This window comes from Plectropomus leopardus, chromosome 12 (genome assembly GCF_008729295.1).
Source record: "Plectropomus leopardus isolate mb chromosome 12, YSFRI_Pleo_2.0, whole genome shotgun sequence".
Taxonomy (NCBI): domain Eukaryota; kingdom Metazoa; phylum Chordata; class Actinopteri; order Perciformes; family Serranidae; genus Plectropomus; species Plectropomus leopardus.
Genome location: NC_056474.1, coordinates 30,723,721 through 30,743,372, shown reverse-complemented (window position 1 = coordinate 30,743,372; position 19,652 = coordinate 30,723,721). Strand labels below are relative to the sequence as shown.

At 41.3% G+C, this 19,652-nt stretch overlaps 1 protein-coding gene across 4 annotated transcripts in view; it reads right to left on the bottom strand.

Annotated features, from left to right (window-relative positions):
• Positions 1-2,602: 2,602 nt before the first annotated feature.
• Positions 2,603-19,652, bottom strand: part of asph (aspartate beta-hydroxylase) — a 38,470-nt gene continuing 21,420 nt past the window's right edge. For all 4 annotated transcript variants that reach the window (XM_042497308.1, XM_042497305.1, XM_042497306.1 and 1 more), the window contains 8 exons: positions 11,915-12,004; positions 10,306-10,386; positions 9,078-9,196; positions 8,061-8,177; positions 6,475-7,174; positions 4,775-4,822; positions 4,555-4,602; positions 2,603-4,015 (listed from right to left, as the gene is read on the bottom strand). In XM_042497308.1, coding sequence (XP_042353242.1) covers positions 4,008-4,015; positions 4,555-4,602; positions 4,775-4,822; positions 6,475-7,174; positions 8,061-8,177; positions 9,078-9,196; positions 10,306-10,386; positions 11,915-12,004 — 1,211 coding nt within the window. In that variant the 3' untranslated portion in view covers positions 2,603-4,007. The remainder of the gene's footprint in view (positions 4,016-4,554; positions 4,603-4,774; positions 4,823-6,474; positions 7,175-8,060; positions 8,178-9,077; positions 9,197-10,305; positions 10,387-11,914; positions 12,005-19,652) is intronic.

The following is a 19,652-nucleotide window of genomic DNA, read 5'->3' as shown; positions in this document are numbered from 1 at the left end:
AATGAAGGAATCAGAGGAAACCTGATGGTAATTGAGTCTGGCAAGAGTTCAAGCAAAGTGTAGAGAAATAATAAATCCCTTTAATTATTTTTATTTTTGGCATATTATACCAATACATTGTGATGGTATTTCAGTCTGTATGTACAGACATGCTGACTGATCCCTGTGCATGCTGAAGCTCTGCACTCTGCCCTCCTGAGAAATGCATCTTTAGAGCTCAGAGAAATGGTGACACCATGTGGACACATTCAGTACAACAGGCAACTGAGTCAAACCGTCTTTGCAGCCTCAGTGGAGTCAGAAGGCCTGTCCATCATAGGTTTTAGCCCTGAGGGTTTTAGAAACAGTCCTACATATGAATATAGTTTAAAAAATAAGAATGGGCCTAAGGGAGTGTTCTTTATTTATTAGAACAGGGATTTCTTGGATTTCTTTGGCCCGCCTGGACAACAGGTTACTGCTGGAAATGTGCTGATCCTGGAGCAGCTGTGGACGAGTCCTGTCCTGCCTGTGTGACCTGTTGGGACGCAGCTGTGGACTGGCTCGGCTTTGCTGGTTTTTCTAAAGGAAAGACAAGTCTTCTTTCCTCCTCCTCGTCCATCTTAGGTCAATGCATCAGTACTCATAAACGTATTACTTTGTTACATTACACCACTGTGCACTTGTACCTGCTTTGTTAAACAAAGACAAAATGTGTAAAAAAAAAAATAAATTAAAAAAAACGAGGAGTCACTGCTGTGTTGTCCCAAACCTTTATTGCAGCAACAGATCATTTACAGAAAACTGTGACTCTTCAAATCTCCAGAATTCATCATTACTTTACAATAATTTAATTCCCATTGTCAGCTTCTACAGGACAGACTCAAATCGCCAGAGCACACTGAGGCGGAGAGACGGGCACTTTTTAACCGACAGCTCAGTTTCCCTGGAACACACACTGCGGCTCACAGACTGTCAGTTAACGCGAGCCCCCTCCTCCGTGTGGAGGCAGAGCTCTTCACGCCATCACAACCTTTTCCAGCATTACATGAAAAGATGAAAGAATCTCTTCCAACGGGTTGCTGCAGTGTGACACTCTGCAGTTTGATTTTATTGCTCTTTAATTGTTAGAGAATAAAATGAGTCCTGAAGTAGCACAGCCCCTTCAACCTGCCTGTCACAAACAGCTTATGGCTTTATAAAAAGCTTTTAAAGCATTTTTCAGAAAATGTGTTCTTTTTTTTTTTTTATTTATTTCTCCGAGTCCTTTTTAAAAATGTTCCTTTTAAAAATCTAGAAGCTCTCTCTTGGTAAAGATTGTAATCTTCAATGTTAAAAAGGTTTTACAGTTCACACTGACTTACAAAGTGTCAGGAAGTAGAAAAGACCAGCTAGTGGACGAGACATCCTACAAAAAAAACGACTACTGCACACCATCGAAACAACCTGCTAGTTACAACAAGTCAGGACTAGAGACACACGGTGGGACCGCGACACCACGAGAGAGAATCAGAGAGGTTCGGTTCTGCTGCCACTAACTGTAGTGTTGAAATGAACCCCCAAACATCACGTCTACACCGTTTACTGTCAGTATCAAAACACACAGACGTGTTATCCACGGTGCTACTGCCATCCGCCCAAAACGACCTTAGTGTCATGCTTAACCCTTTGAAACCTGAACAGACTGCTTTGACTTCTTTCAAAAACACAGGAAGCAAATTAACAAGACAAGGCTGAAAAAATAGCAAGAAATTAGTAAAAAGTTACCAGAAATCTACCTGAAAATTAGCACACAAAAAAAGACCCAAATAATTCTGGATATCCTTTTCTGGACATTGTTTCCTTTGAATATCTTTAATTTCCTGCTTTGCAAAAAACAATTTTCAGGTCTGTTTTTTTTTTCACTTTATACTAATTTCTCACAATTTGTGGGATATTTCTTGCCTTTTTTCACTTTTTTGTTTTTTTGAAATCAGTTTGCTCAGGTTTCAAAGGGTAAAATGTTTAGAGATTTGCCATAGCCTTCAAAATAAGATACATAACGCAATCATTTGGCTGTTTTTTTACTCGACCATGTTAGTTAGCACTGTGACGGAATGATGTGTGACATGATGTTTAGCTCTCTGATTATATAGGTCTGCAGGGGTAGAGGGCCCTGCTACCATGGAAACGACTAAAAAAACACCAGGACAAATAGTGACGTCACAGAGAAAAAGGAAACGTGTCACCGAGTTTCCCTTTAATAAAATTCGCTGCCACTGATGACACGAGCAAAGACGGTGGGTCATAAACTGGTGTCAGTGAGCAGGGTGCAGCCCACTTCCACAGGAATGTGACGCCCAATCTATTTAACCCTCTGTGAGCCAGAGATCTGAGACACTGAAGCTAGAGTGGAATCTGGATCACAGCGTTAACCCTTTGAAACCTGAGCAATTAAGCTTGATTTCTGTCAAAAACTTGGGATCAAGGCAATAAGCAACCAAAGAGGAAATGACCCAAAAATGTCCAAGAAATTAGTGGAAAAGTACAAGAAAAATACCTGAATTTTTTTTTAAAGTAAACACAAAAAAGTAAATAAATGTCTGGAAAAGCTCTATATCTACTGATTTCTTGTAATTTGTGGAACATTTATTATACAGTTGCTCATTGCATTTTTTAAAGAAATCGCACCAGTTGCTCAAAGTTCAAAGGTTTAACTGCATGTAAAAGGCGCAGCACAGGAAATAAGATGTCACTCCAGGTTTCAAAGGGTTAAATCATCCTGTCTGAATGGTGTGTTTAGAAATAAAGAATCTTTACACAACAGTGTGACGGCGTCGCACCGTCCATGATGTCCTTGTTTACATCACAGTTTAAACTTGAAGTTTAAAGTTACAACTTCATATTCAAAAATCATTTGATAGATGGTCTCAGTTATCAAATCTGAACGTATGAAGAAAAAAAAAAGAACTAGGAATGTAGAGAACACACACTCACACACACACACACACACTCAGAGGTTAAAGGGCGGTGGAGGACAAACAAGGAGAAAAACCGTCTCAAAAACTGCACGACGTCTACGGCTCACACAGAGGACTGATTAGAAGAAGAGATTTGTCAACACACAAGAACATGCTCATCATGAGGAATTCACACACACACACACGCACGCACTCACAATCACACACTCTCTCTGAATCCACATGCTAGCACACGGCTCATCCTGGAGTCGACAGATACTGAGTGGTAAATAAACGGGCTGGGTGAGGCGGGGGAGGCAGGGGGGCAGGGGACACACAGCACGACAGCTTTGCATAGAATCTACGGCACTGTGACCAGAGACAGCTGACGGAGATCGTCTTCAAAAGTCTGAACTCACACTGACGCAGAGGGGCGGAAAATGCTTTTGTTGGACTCCTAAGATTTCAATTTGTTGTTTTAACCGCCTGCAATCAGGACTTTTTGCACACGTCACTGTTTACACATGAATGTGCTGACTCATAGAACGACTCCGATCTAACCAATGACGGCTCAGCTATGAACTTTGGCCTCAGTTTCCTTGGCAACACAGTTCAGCTTCAGGAAGCCGGACTACATCACTGAGACACTTCAAAATAAAGTTCCAGACTGGTTCAATGTTACAGCTCCAGACTGGCTGCAAGTTTAGATTTGATGTGGCCCCGAGCGTCTGGCCACAGTCACACACACGCAACATCACCATGAACACACACAGACACACACACACACACACACAAGGATGGACACGCTACTGAAAGACAAAAACAGAGAGGTGAAGACAAAGAAAAACCAGAGGGGTCAAAAGAAGAGTACCATATTAGTAAACAATCCATCCATCATCACATTTATACCAAAGGAGCATTTAAAGGAGGGGTGGAAACAGAGGGAGGAGGGGGGACAGAGTGTTGTCATGACGACTCAATCATTTCTCTGGAGGTGGAGAGGTGTATCATCGCTCTGAGCACACTCAGATGGTGCTGATGCAAGGTCAGTGGGTCCCTGCTCCGTCACCACGACGACCGCTGCAGCCTCTACGTTTCTATGGAGAGCAAAGACAGGAAGTTCAGTCTTCAGGGCTGGAATGATGCAGCTGTGTCTGTGCTGGTCTGTACTGGTTTTACATTCAACATCAGCGGTTCATTTTATAGTTTAAGTTCACACACGGTTCCAGCAGCTTACATTTAAGACTTTTTAAGACTTTTTTAGTGACTCTTGGAATGAATTGTAAGACTAATTTTCGAAGTTTTATTTCGCTCAAATGTTTAGTATGATATAAAACATACAATGTCTTTGGTCCTGTGAAAAAGTTAGATTATTTGTGTCGAATGTAAAAATAATAATAATAATAAAGACGTTTTAAACAAAACACACACTTGTGTCAGTTTTTCACTCAGATTCAGCTGCTTGGATGGAGGCATAATCAGCAGATGAATTGATAATCAGCTCAGTATGGACTGGAGGCTAAAACAGGAGAAAGGTGTGTTTTCAGACTGAGTCATCCCAGTCTGGAGTCACTCTCAGACCTCATACAGAGTGAGTCCTGATGCAGAGCAGGAAGTCAGTTAAAAACAGATTTACCTGTGGGCTCATCCTGGTTCTGTTCCTCTGCCTCCACAAACTCTGCTACTGCAAACACAAACACAAACACACACAAGTCAAACCACAACATCATAAAAACGCTGCAATCATTTCCCCCTATAAAGACTTAGTCCCCATCAGATGTACTCTGTGTGTGTGTGTGTGTGTGTGTGTGTGTGTGTGTGTGTGTGTGTGTGCGCGTGCATGCGTGCGAGCTCACCTTCTTCTGATGCCTCCTCTGCTTGGTGTGCTACTTCTTCTTCTGTCTCTGTGGAACACAAAGCATTTGAAAGTGTGAAACTGATTGTTAATTGATAGATTTCTAAAACTTCAGCATCACAGAGGAAGTCCGTCTCATTTCCCTGAATGATGCTGCAGGTCTGGTAGAGTCGCGGGCTCTGGAGTTGTCAGGGAGGATAAAAACATTGATCTGTCCTGATGGGTCATTATCAGTGCTGAGTTATTCCTGCTTAATAAAGCTTCCTGTTTGTCAGTGGAAGCTCAGCGGTAGAAAGTGAACCTCAGTGTCGTGGTGACCGCTGAATATTTCCACTAGACAGCTCCTGTCAGGGTTTGACAGTGGACGTAGAGAAGTCAAAGGTGTTTTTCAACCAAAATTACTTCAAACTTGTAACTATCTGGTTAGACTGGAGGAAGTGGAATGGAGAAAAAAAGGACAAATATGTTAGGGATATTATTTTTGGCCTGCAAGAAATCCCAAACCAAGAAATGCCTGAAAAAAGAAACACCCAGTGTTGATGGATGGACTGATGTAATATACAGAATTCATGTAGTGGAGAGTATGACTTTTAGTTTGAAAGCCCAGAACGGGACCTTTATTGAAAACTGGACAAGATGCATAGTGAATGTTTCAAGTAGCAGAGCTGACTGTGAGCAAGTATCAGAAACACACTGAAGTGTCACCACCCACTGTCTACCTGTGGATGTTCTGATCCAAAACCACAGTACTCATTTTATACCTTTCTCTTATTCATATTGTATAATGTTGACCATGAAAAATGCTAACTGCCCAAGTAGCTTTAATTAGCAAGCTAGCCAACACTCATGCTAGCTTTCCCTGTGCCTCCCATCCAGCACCGTGCACGTTCAGCACAGACAGCGGCTCAGCAGGCAGTGATCACTGAGCCGCTCATGTGTGAGCGCACCCTGCAGCTGCCCACACCATGAGTCATCACTTCCCTTTCTGTTCGCCTTGGTCATACACTGGAATTTTAGATATTCAAGCTTGGGGGTGAAATTTTAGGGAAACTGGGAGTTAGATGAGAAGATAGATAGCGCTGTCATGTGTTTCTGTCTAATCTACGGCTCCTGCCAGCACAAACACTGGAAACCTAAGCAAACAGATAACCGGACTCTGTAAACTGAGCCCGCCCACCTGCTCCTCTGAAGCTCTTTGATTAACATGTTTTATCTCATTTCTTTAATCCACACAAAAAACGAAGTGTTGAACAATTAGATGTCTTCTGGTGTGCCAGATTACTTTTGGCTCTGAGCAGCAGCAATAAGTAGAGACTCCAGGAAGTAACCATTTCACTGCCATAAAATAATTTGGCACACTACCCCCCGATGAGGAGCTGGATACTGAGGTCTCTTTCTCCACACCCACCAATTTCTTTCACTTTCACACTTGAAGTGTTCAAACCCAGCTGACGATGACTAAAGCTGACATCACTGGAGGCAACTAATCTGACGTCACACAGCTCCTCTGGAGACACTAAAGGCCTTTTACATATGCATTAGTACTGCCCGGGTGTCAGAGGGTAATTAAGCAAACTTCCCAAAATGTTTAGTGATTCCTTTAAGCTCAATGCTGGACCAAAGTCAGAAAGTGGACATCCTGACAACATTTTAATACATCTGCTCTGCCTCATCTGATGACTTTTATCTTTTGCTCTTTACCTGGTGCTGTTTGCTCCTCTGCTACTTCTTCTGGAGTTGCCTCTGTGTCTGCAGCCTCCTCCTCTGCATCTTCTGAGGGAGCTTCCTCCTCTTCAGCCTGCTCCTCAACAGGTTCGTCTGCAGGAGCTTCCTCCTCTTCAACAGGTTCGTCTGCAGGAGCTGCCTCCTCTTCAACAGGCTCGTCTGCAGGAGCTGCCTCCTCTTCAACAGGCTCGTCTGCAGCTGCTGCTTCCTCCTGCTCTTCCTCTGCTGCTTCCTCCTCCACGGCTTCCTCTGCTGGAGCTGCCTCCTCTTCAGCGGGCTCATCAGCAGGTTCCTCAGCAGGAGCGGCCTCCTCTTCTTCAGCTGCCTCTTCTTCCGCCAGGTCCTCAGCAGGAGCTTCCTCCTCTTGGGCTACCTCCTCTTCTTGGACTACCTCCTCCTCTTGGGCTACCTCCTCAGCAGCTTCTTCCAAAGGTGCAGCCTCCTCCTCAGCGGGCTCTTCGACAGCTTCTTCTGCAGGAGCGCTCTCCTCCTCAGCAGCCTCAACAAATGATGCCACCTCCTCAGCAGCCTCCTCCACTGCAGCCTCCACCTCTGCTGCAAGCTCCTCCACGGCCTCGTCAACAGCCTCCTCCTCCACAGCCTGCTCCTCTTCAGCTGCTGCCTCCTCTTCAGGCTGGTCTGCCATCACCTCTGCAACCTCCTCAACTGGAACAGCCTGAATCAAACAGTAATATCAAAGCTCAGAAAAAAATACAGCTTTGAACATTTTTATCAGACATTAAACAATTATGAAACAAAACATTTTCCTGCTGCCATATTGTCCAAAAGTTGCTCACAACAGCACCTTTTGGCTTTTAGATTACATCAAAATCTGAAAGCTAAAAGGCCCTTTGAAGTCTGAGATTTTAATCAATCAGAGACCCCTCAGCTGACTGAGATTGCTGCGTGTCGAGCAGTCGTTTCTTGCTGCTCAGTATGCTTCTGGGGACGTTCTGGTCTCCAATGCGGAGTGAGTGCTCCTGACTGTCACATCATGGAAGATACTAACGTTTTTACAGTAAAATCCATTAGCTGGAGTTGTACTGATACAGATGATGACACCTTGTGCTTGTATTATTTGAGTGAACTGCTCTCTGGTTTTAATGAGCTGCTGGTGGATCATCAGCCACACTGCAGGCCAGTAAGTTACAGCTGACTGATTTTAGACATTGTGAACCACTGGAGCAAAAAACAGACTGGCTTTTCCAACGGGATGAGGTTTTTTGATTGAGGGCGCAGTGAGAGAAACAACAACTTTTTCTCTGTCATTACACCTCTAAGAACTAAAACCAATAGATAAACTACACCTGCAGGCGGATTACCGGATTTTGAAGCTGAACAAAACAAAACTGCAGCTATAAAAAATTTAATTAAAAAACTGCTGGTTAAACACTCGTTAGCAGCAGGAAGCACAAATGAAGTGAGGTCCGAGGAAATAGGAGCCCTTTCTACCACCTGTATCTCATGCTAAGATAAAGACATCTCAGTTTGCCAGTGCAGCACAGTGTTTATGATACACATCTGTAGTTATAATGTAACACAAGATGACAAAAACTACATACCTCCTCCACAGGAGCCTCCTCCACAGGAGCATCTTCCACAGGAGCCTCCTCCACAGGCGCCTCCTCCTCCACTGCAGGAGGTTCCTCCTCCAGCACCTCTGGCTCCTCCTCAATCACCTGAAAAGGAACACACCACTCAAATGTCATCAACAGGCAACAGATTCCATAAAGGACTAAGTGTTTTGCTGATTAATTATCAAGCTTCTTGTTCATATTTTGGTGGAGATGATTTTGGTTTGAAGATTCAAAGAGCATCAAAAAATGTCTTTGTGTTGTGTGTTGGCCCCAGGTCCTATAGAGTAGTGAAGTAATGAGTCGTGAAACGTGGAAGTCCGTTAGCATTTCTTGCACTTCCAGTTCCCTCGTCTCAAAGACTCTGGGTTTTTTGAATGGGTTTTGGGTAAAATGCCTAGATAAGGTCTGTGCTTAACACGGGCTAAAGATTTTTAGACATTAGCACAATTTTGGAACTTTTAAGGTTTGACACGTCTTAAAAATGGCGGTTGCCATCAAGTGGCTAAATGGGACCAGAGTGTTTGTCGGGGACGTTGGACGTCATCACATCAGGCACAGAAACTCATTCAAACGACCTTTTACAGCTTCACGGCAACAGTCGCACTCAAGCTTGTAGATTTATCTGTTTATGATATTTTTCAATTGTGTGCGCTGAATCAAATCAGAAGTTGGATGATTCGGGGTGGTGATGTTTAAGTCGTGTGATCATGATGTAGCTTGTGAATAGCCCAACAATAGCTTTTTGCTTCTGGCGATTTCATTTACACACAAACGTGGTGTTCATCTGTGAAGATTATCATCCTGAACAAAACGTCTAAGTATCATGAACTTGTGTTTGTCACAGAGCTTATTTTTGGCAATAATTAAAAATGCCATTCAAAAGTCCCATAAGGTTTTGACGAGGGAACTAGTGTGATGCTAACTTCCTGGTTGGCCTACAAAAATATGTCATCCCTTCACCTCTCTATTGGTTTTCTGATAAAAAGCTTGGCATGTACAAACCTCAGGGGTCTCCACAGGTTCTGGTTCTGGTTCTGGTTCAGGCTCAGCCTCGGGCTCGGGCTCTGGCTCTGGCTCGGATGCAACCACCTCAGGCTCAGCTGCTACCTCAGTTTCAGGCTCTGGAGGGAGAAGCAGAGAGTTGGACAGGTTCTTCACAGCTTGGCAGTGTCACAGGATGATCTGCATTTCAAAAACAAGCCTCCGACCGTCACTTTGTGACATCTTCAGTTTGAGAGTGAAACCTGCCCAACATCGAACCCAACTACTGTCACCTCCCACAGCAGCGCAGAACCACAGGCATACCATCTCATCAAGGCACTCCCAATAACTCAAAAGTTCATTCAGCCCAACATCACTGCAACATGTGTCTGACATGACTGTGCTGTGCTACAACACAGGGTTCATATTTGAAATGAGTGCACAGAGAACACCTCTGAGCTGTTCTGTCGTCTGACCAGATATTTGAATGTGACAGACCTAATTCCTCTGCATTTATTAACTGTCTGCCTGCATAGATGACGGCTAGTTTTCTAGCACAATAAAGGTGCTGCAGGACTGAGTCCCGTTTAAGGGTTTTTGGGGGGAGTTTTTCCTTAGTTGTTGTGAGGGTTCAAAAACAGATGAATGTTGTATGCTGTAAAGCCCTCTGAGGCACATTGTGATTTGTGATAATGGGCTTTATAGATAAAACTGAATTGAACTGAATTAAGGCTGGAAATGAGTTAGCATTTTAACTTTCCCGGTTTCCTCGTCTCAAAGTCTGAGGTTTTTTTAAATTAGTTTTTAAGTTAGATGTCTGAAATAAGGTCCGTGGTTAAGACAAGCTGAAAGGACTTTCACGTTTTGTTCTACAACATAAAATATGTCAGTAAATACCCACCTGTAAACTTTGACGTGGGACTACAGAACGTAATCATGCTGAACGCTGCTAAACAGCCTCATTGTGTGTGGCTCACTTTAACTCTTACCTCTAGGTATTTAATTTAAGCTTGAGACATCTTTGAAGTGATGTTTTAACTGAACTAAACATGTAACTAGAGCTTAACTTCAGCATCAGCCTACACAGCCTACATAAAATCATCATTCCTGGAGCTCCCTGGTGTCACATCACATCCCTCACACACACACACACACACACACACACACACACACACACACACACACACACACACACACACACACACACACACACACACACACACACACACACACACACACACACACGTACCTGGTGGGGGTGCAGAGGCCTCCTCTGCAACAGCAGCTTCAATCACATCCTCCACAGGCACAGGTTCAGGCTCAAACACAGCTGAGGACAGAAGGCGATGATGTGAGAGAATAAATGGGCAGTCAATGCAAAATGATTCCATTTCTTACATTCAAACAGCTTTCTTTTCTGGCCATGCAGATCATTAAAATAAGCACTTCAGTTGCTGAACATCTGATCCACTGTAATGTAACCAGCCAACATTAATTTATTACAGCGCCATCACACAGAATAATATAGTAAAGTGTGCTGCTCTGACTTTGTTTACTTTCATTTTGTGTTTGGTTTATGATGGTTTCAATTTCTCTAATTAAAACAAATTCATCACCACATGTTTAAGTTTGGCCAAACTGATTTTCTGGCTTGTGTGTGATGGACAACATCAGTCATTTCTGCACTCCATCAAACCCTTAGTGTTGTGCATGCTGGTAAACTTAAAAAGGCTGGAGGCGTTCATGTTTTGATTGACAAATGTGCCTTTCTCTCAGTGACTCTGTGAAATTCCATGTTACACAGTTTATATGAGATTTTGTGTGGTAAAAATGCCTTTTCAGTACAACTGCTGAGGGGGGAGAGAGGGTGGACAGAGTCCACCTGTCTTCTGTTAGCATCATTTTTAAAACTGTCCTGGAAGTAACATAAAAGTCTCCAAATCACTGATGTGCTGTTTATAGCCTGATTTTAAAAAGTAAATTTTTTGTGCACAGCTATACAAGTGTGAGTATTTGACACTGGACAAAAAAATAATTTAGAAAAATAAATGTTGATGCTAATCACTGACATGTCATGGGCTGTGAAAATCAAACAGAACCTATTTAGCATGTAGTATATGGAAAATAACTTATTTTTTGTGTGCTTTTTTTAAAAACATAGTGGAATCATGACAAAAATCATAATATTTGATATTTATATATAGGAGTGATGTTTTGTTAAAAAATTAACTCAATGGGGGCACCTGGAGGCTCAGTGGATAGAGGCTGTGTCCTCGCCGCAGCGTCCCTGGGTTAGACTCCGGCCCAAAAAATAAAAAAAAATATCTTCAAAAAAAAATTAACTCAATGGGGGCACCTGGAGGCTCAGTGGATAGAGGCTGTGTCCTCGCCGCAGCGTCCCTGGGTTAGACTCCAGCCCAAAAAATTAAAAAAAATATCTTCAAAAAAAATTAACTCAATGGAAAATAGAAAATAATATTAATGTATAATTTTTTAAAGATTGATTTTGAAAAGCACATTTTGTACACAGAGCGACACAAGTGTGTGCACTATTAAAGCGGGCCCTAAGGGTTAATCGAGTTTGTTATGTTGTTGTCAAAAAAAATAAATAAATATTTGTCACTGAAGTTCTCTTTCACCTAATGAGTGTATTCACAGTACACACCGCAGCCAGCGGGAGGTTTGATATCTATGAGCTGCTGCCATACTGTTGCCAAATATAATAAAACCACTGACTGTCCTGCAGATGTCCCTCACAACACCACACCTGTGCTCCCTTTCCTCTCATCATCTTCTATCCACATGTTGCCGTGGTGACACAGGAGGGAAAGTGTGTGTATAGTGAGCATGTATGGTACCTTCTGGTGCCGCTTCAGCTTCTGGGGTCTCCACTGGAGCAGCAGCTTCTTCACTACGGGCGGTGACAGCCACAGCCTTCTCCTTCAGCCCTACATGAGATGAATGCACATGTTGCTGGCAGGAAAAATAGATGTACATGTCCCTAATCATACCCATACTTAGCAATGCATATTTAATGACTGCAGGTTGACATATTAAATATTACTCATGTCGTGCACTAATGTATGAAGATACAATACATACAACGAGTAGCTATTATTGCTGGATATGTGGGGCATGTATATGATGTACATCAACAGTAACTAAAAATATGAGTTGCAAACAAAGTATCAAAAAGTGACATCATTCACATGAATTAACATTCGCTATTAACTCATGTGACACAAGCATGGGGTTTGTTCTGCTGACTGACTCAAGTTTAACACTTTGATACCTGAGCAAATACACTTGATTTTTTTTTTCTTTTTAAACAGGAAGAAGGCAATGAGCAACAGAAGAAGAAATGAAAAAAATCAGGAAGAATTTCATGAAAATTACAAGAAAAGTACCTGAGAATTAGTGATAGTAATAATAATTTGGAAAAAAGAATTGACCTGGAAATGTGTTGAAAAAATATACATTTTGAACAAAATTTTAAAAATGCAATCACAATTATCAAATACATAGTTTTTCCCTAGACATTTTCCCCTAACTTTTTAAAATAATTTTCTATATCTACTAATTTCTTGCAATTTGTAAAACACTAAGTTGCTATTCACTAAGGTAAAAATACTTCTGAAAGGCATCTGAACGCAGCACAAGAAAAGTGATGGCGTTTCAGGTTTCAAAGGGTTAATCAGATCTCTCAGAAACAAAACTGTTCAAATCATTGTTTGTGTAAAGCTGACAAACATTTGTGTTAGTGCTATCTTTTACAAGTAATTTTGTTTTTCGATCAACTGTCATTAATGCAAAGCGCTGAAAAGTACTTTGTTGTAGTAAATGTTAAAGTACATGTTCCTATGTTTTTAATAAATGGGCCAGATGACGGGGTCTGGCACAGAGGAGCTCCCAAAGCGCCTCCTTTTTTTGCATTCTTCATATCGGGTGAGAATAAAGTCATGTTGGTTCAGCACAACGAGACGAGTCAGGTCACTTTTTTCTTAATCGCAGAACTAAACTTCATGTTAGTCTGGTCTCCATTTCTTCCCAACATGTATTGTGGTGGAACTACACACAGAGGATTAGCTTTCGTGTCAGAAAAGAGGCACTAACAGAGATCCAGAAACTTTATTGACAAAAGAAAATAACACATTTATGATAGTGGAACACAAATCTGCCTAACTTAAGAAAAACTCACATTTAGTCCTAAGTTTTTAACAGTGAAGACACTGGTGGTCTAGCTAAATTTAAACATGATTATTAATACTACATTACACTTGATATCAACACTAATGCGGTACCTTTCCGTGCTTTTTCCGACCCTTGAAATTATAATTTCATCCTTTGCCACTACTCCCATACTTCCTAATCATCCCAGTCTTTCCGCACCGTTGATCTAAAAGTACTGATTATGTGTGCTGTGAAAAATTCTGATACAGAGTCAGCTGTACCAACATCTATACCACTGATTCCCAACTGGTTACTTCACAACCTAAAGTGTAACAAATTTCCAGCATGACACTTTGTGCTAAAAGGTGTCCATCCACTACACAACCGTGGGTTTATAGGTCACTGAGTAGCCCCAGGAGTGAGTCCTAAAACCCAGATTTGCTTGTTGCTTGTTTATTTGTGAAGATTATCATACTGAATAAAACGTGTAAGTATCATAAATGTTTTAGTTATGGAGAGAATTTTCTGTAAAAAAAAAAAAATCCAATGGAAAAATCCCACAGGCTTTTTGACAAGGGAACCAGGGCAAAACCAGCTTCCACATCAGCCTGCAAAACAACATCGACCCTGGAGGGCTCAATTGCCATTAAGAGTCTCTCTCATGGACATAGAAGTAGCCAGCTAGCTCCAGAATATGGCTATGAGAAAGTATGGTGCTTAATATATATAATAAATTTACCAAACAACAAGCCTGTCTAACTGCAAAATACTTTTCTTTACAGTCTTTTCAGCAAAGCAACTGTTCAATTGCTGCTGTTGGTGTTCAACCTATTAACAAATACTTTGCAACAATACTTTTAGATTTATTAACTGAACATTATTTTTGTTTTAATTTCTCTCAAATAATATTCAGTCAGTGGTGAATTAGCCGATGTGTTTACTTTCACCAGTATGGATCAGTTGCTAACCACTCATCTACACACAGGCCAAATAGGGCTAGGTATCATTTGAATCCTTTGAAAATACTGCTGATAAAACGCAAGGTAAAGATACCAAAATGACAAGTTTTCATGCAAAACTTATATTGAAATTATTATTTTTTTCTTACAAATTCCCTTTTACCTTTGCTTGAGAAAAGAAGCCAAAATTCTACTCCGTTGTGTTGCATGGTGTCAAAACACAAGCTAAAATCTGTTTAAAATTGGCACTTTTTTTTTTTTAAATCTAATTTTGGAAAAACAAAGAAGTAACAAGATTCTGAATCTGAATCAACATTTGATTGCAGCTTTTAGCCTCTGGCAGTTTTCAATACTTGGTACATCAGACACATTTTGGCCGGGGCCTACATCAGCCCTGAAGTTGAAATGATTATCACTGGCTTCCTATGGGATCAGAATATTACTGTGTATCCTCATCATCTCACTTCATTTCCTGTTTCTCCTGTCAGATTTATCAGCTTTGCCGTTCTTTCGTTTTTCTTTAGCAGACTCTTTCCCTCTCCCCTTGTCCTCCTCCTGAGCTTTCTTTCCCTCCCCCTCCACCTTTTTCTCTGTCTTCTCCTCTTTCTCCGTTCCTTTCTTTGACTTCTTCTCTCCTTCCTTCTCCTCCTTGCTCTCCTCTTCCTTCGTGTCATTCAGTTTTGCTTTTTCCTTCCTTAGTTTATCCAGAGCCTTCTCCATCTCTTCTTTTTCTATCTTGACCTCTTCCTCTTGCAGCCTGATGGCTACTCTTTCCTTCACCCTGGCCGTTATTTCCTTCCTCCCTAGCTCCAGCTCCTTCTCCTCCTCCTCTTTGGCCAGGAGCTGTCTGACCTCAGCCAGAGCCAACTTGGCCAGTTTCTTGGCCTCCACACGCTCGTGGATGATGGCCAGCTGCTGCTTTAGAGCCTCCCGGAGCTTCCAGCCCGCATCCTTGGTTGGAGACGTTTCTGGGATGGATGAGCAACAACACTGTTTGGTCTTTCACTCGTAAAATGAGTTTCAATTGGATGAAGACCATGCTCAAACTCACTCTGTTATTGGGCCGCATCACACATCAGGCAGGCGTGTGCATGTCTGGATCAATTAGAACCTTAGACCGATTCCATGCCATACTCTGCATACTTTCCAAACAGCGGACATTATTTACACCAGTTTCTTCTAATGAAGGTTCTCAAGTAAAGACTGAGCAGAGTAATAATCAAGCATATGGTTAAGTCAAAAATTTGCAAATCACTGCAAAAAAAACCCCAAAACAGCCCTTTCCTAATGAATTAATAACTCATTCCGTAAATAAACCTGGGGAAGGAGCAGGGGATTATCACATAAACACGCAGTTGGATTGAAGGTCACACTGTATTGTAAGTAGTTGTAACTTCATCCATTAGTCTACCCCACACTGCAACACAGCACAGCTTCATGCATGTGGCTGCAAGACGATACCTTTCTTAACTCCTCTCCTGGCTGCATCTCCAGGCTTTTCATCTGACAAACAAAACAAGAGCTGCGTCATTGTGCTGTTTTACAGGTTATTTGATTGTCAGCGGCACAAACCACGAAGTGATCAATTGAATGCTTCATCATTTCAAATGTGCATTTACACAGTTCCATATCAAGTCCACTAGAAATGCTGCATGACAGTAATCTAACCAATTTCTGCATCCCCATCGAGTTTCTCAGTAAGCCAGCCTGTGCTGTGTGTAAAAAAAGGTCTACAGGATTCATACACATCAGCTGACTGAGAACAACAAAAACACTGGATTCAACTTCCTTGTGTATGTATACATCCTGGCCAATGAAGCTGATTCTGATTCTCAATGACAGTTTAACATTTCACACTCTGACCAGCTTGTTTCCCTTGGTGCCCTCCAGGATAATGTAATGTCACAATACAACAACTAACATAAATTCAACCAATCTCCATGAATTCTGTCCAATCACTGCAAAGTTGAAAAATCAAACCAACTTTATGAGTTCCTTTATGAGTCATGGCAGACCTTCACACAACATCAGACTCAATTATTTGTTTCCAGTCATGAAGACGTTAGACATGTGTTACACAAACGTTTCAAACTCACCAACAATTATTGCTAAAGACTGTGCAAGGCAAATCTCTGATATTCTGTGTGAAAGCGGGGGTAAAATGTTTGTGCAAAATTACGGTGGAACACAAACAACATGGACTGATAAAATGTTTTCTACTGCAAAAAAAAAAAAAAAAAAAAAAACAGAAAATGGCTAAAACATGACAACCAGACAAATCACTTTGATAATGGCTGTCACATTCAGATCTATTTCAAGTGCTGAAAGTATCAAGGTGAGTCCAATCAAATATGCAAGGTAAGTGGTAACAATAGTGTAGCATTAATCACAAACTTAGATCAGTGCAGTTTTACACTGGACAAGCTGCCTTTGATATTTAATAAATTATATTAAAAATTGCAACTAATTTTGCAATTTGTACATACTCCTGCAATTTTGCAGTAAAAAAAAAAAAACTAAAACACTGCAACAAGCATCTCAATTTTTAAGAAAAGCCACCATGAAAATCAGGCATTTTAGGCCACAACAATCCCCCAAAAAAGACCTGTGAAATCCCGAAGGAACAAAAATAGGAAATACGCAGTGCAGTAAAGTTATAGTTCTTGCAGTCAACTTAAAAGGGACTAAGTGCAAACAGTGGAGTTACATCACCTTTAAAAGTTCATCTGAAAAATGCTTTAAAGATAGTCGAAAACAAGTATAGCTTTCAAAATATGTAAAACCAAGATTTTTAGAAAGAATTCATCTGATTTCCTGTTAGCTTGTGTCAGTACGCAAATACAGAACCACAGAAGTTCAGATACTAAGACTAAAGCTGGGGTCAGCCAAAAAAAGGGTTAAAAAAAAAGAATGAAATTACAGTATGTAAATGCAAAGTGGAAAAATAGAAGCTTGAAAGAAGGGGGCTCTCTCAAACATTACTTATTGAGTTCAAGTAGTGCTGGAGTCCTGTATGAGCATGTCCTTTATCTCTCAGTGGGAGTTTCTGTGCATCAATAGCACCATACAAATTCATTCTTAGAGAGCCAAAGCTAGAGTCACTCCACCCCAGAGCAGGAAGAGCCAGTTTCTAATCAGGTGCACTGCATGCATTCATTACAGCCATTAAATATATTGCGAACCTGTTGACATAGAAACACACCCTCTGTCACATGCGCTACACAATACACCTGCAGCTGCTTTCAACTGTCTAAGCCTGCAGCACTGATTACTAGACGCAAGCATAACGAATCAAACATGTCTCCTCGCTGCATCACTCACCTCAGCCCTCTGACTCTTAACACATCCCACCTTTCACTGCAGTACACTCCTCTCCCTTTAAGCAAAAACACAAACTAACTGGAATGGCAACAATTTGGGCATGAATAGACTCTGACGTTGCATAGTCACAAACCTGAACCTTGGATTCAACTAACAAGTTTTAGACTTCATGGCTGATAACAGTTTAAGACATTTGAAGAATGTTTCAAGGAAGATGAGGTGTATGAAGCTAATAAACCTTCTCACAGCAGACATGTGGACTTTAAAGCACAGGAGAAATTGATAATATTAACTGAGGTCCATGAAGCATCCCAGTAAACTATTCCAGTGAGACAACACCAGGACCACCCCAAAGTGGAATGCAACCATCATTAATATTACACCTGTGCTTTTCCTCCCATGGCATGTCAAAATGCTGCCATGAAAAGGTCTATACACTACTACACACTGTTGTTGGGAAGAAATAAGACATAAGACCACTAAAAAATGTCAATATGAAGCACAGTTCCTGTAGAACAAACACAAATCTGAACATGGGAAGCACCAACTTGGCTCCATATATACTGACAACAGCAATACTACACACTTTTAGTGCCATTTGAGTTCTAAATTCCACCTGGTATTAACAAACATTCTCTATGTGAATATATTACCTGGATCACAGGGCTCTGCTTTTGCATCTATGTTCTCTTCTCTCAATCTGTCCACATTGTGATTGGGTCCCAATTTGCAAATTCAGTGGGCAGATTTGTCGAAGGTGATGCATCGGGGGAAGTGATGTGGTGTACTCTGAAAAGGACTGCTTAAGTGTGTAAGGTAATGCCCTCTACACAGACTACAATAAGACTCACTTTTGGTACCAGGTGTTTTTCTCTTTGGTTGCCCACTGCTTATAGTGCCTCCTAAGTGTAGGTATTACTCTCATCTGACACCATAGCAATGCCGTGTCAAACTGCCATGATATCATCTTCAATGAGACACTCACTGGATCTTTTTATTGGCAATGATGTCTGTACTTTGTCAGATGTATGGCATGGCGTAAGGAGTTTACGGTGTAGTTTCATGAGCTGCCATTCAAAACAAAAAATCTTGGTTGTGAATTTTTTATAAAAATGGGCGGCGCTAATGAAGAAAACTTGGCTATTTTTATTTAAAAATGGCAGGTTTGTGCAAGATGTCATGGAAGTGACAATTCTCTCTGATCAATCCGTGGTACACAGTGTTTTAACACCACCCTCTACTACTGATCTAGCTTTTGTGAAACCTAAAGGTAGTACCAAAAAAGTACCAGGTACCATCCTCAATTTTTGCCTACACCAAAACAAAGACCTCTGCATAGCCATGCTGTGCCAGTCATTCAAAATGTGACATAAGCAAACTGAAGGCATCAGAAGGCTACAATCTCATACCTGTTTCCACCAAATTAGCACTGGTTCTTAAACCAGTAGCATTGAGGCCAGACCGCTGTAATCAAGGATGTGTCATCAATGGAGGGCACTGTATAATGCAAGACGGAAGTAAAAAATAGCAACAAGATGGGAGATCACATTAATTATTTGTGAGGTTTTTGATTTTTATCTAAATCACAAGCATTGCCCAACTAGTAATGAGACCATTGCATGCCATTTTTTATAGTAATTTCTCACCTGACTTCTCCATCTTCTAATTCCAAACTGTGGAATATGACACACTTACTAATGTTGTCACGGTCTTCACCTCAGGTCAAAAGAAAAACAGCTTTTTTGGGGGGTACCAGCAGGGAACGAGCCTTTCAGAGTCTGAACCAATTAAGTGGAAATGATCGGAGCAATTCAAAATTAGGTGCGAACTGAATGGAGCCCGTAGTAAGTCGGTGGAAAAGAGGTACCAGTCACCTTGTTGAGTATGCTAATGTTACTGACACTGTGAAGGGGCAGATGTTCCATAAAACTCACTGACATGGAGTCGCAGCTTTCTCTCCTCTGCATTATCTATTGTATGTCATGTTTACTTCCTGTCAGCACATACAGTTCACACATGTAGAACACGTGTGATTGTAAATCTGTGTTCAAGCAGAGTTTCACGGACATGGGCAGTTAATGACATATGAGTCGCAGAACTTCCCAAGCCTTGCAGACACAGAAGTAAAACTTACTATTTAAGTATA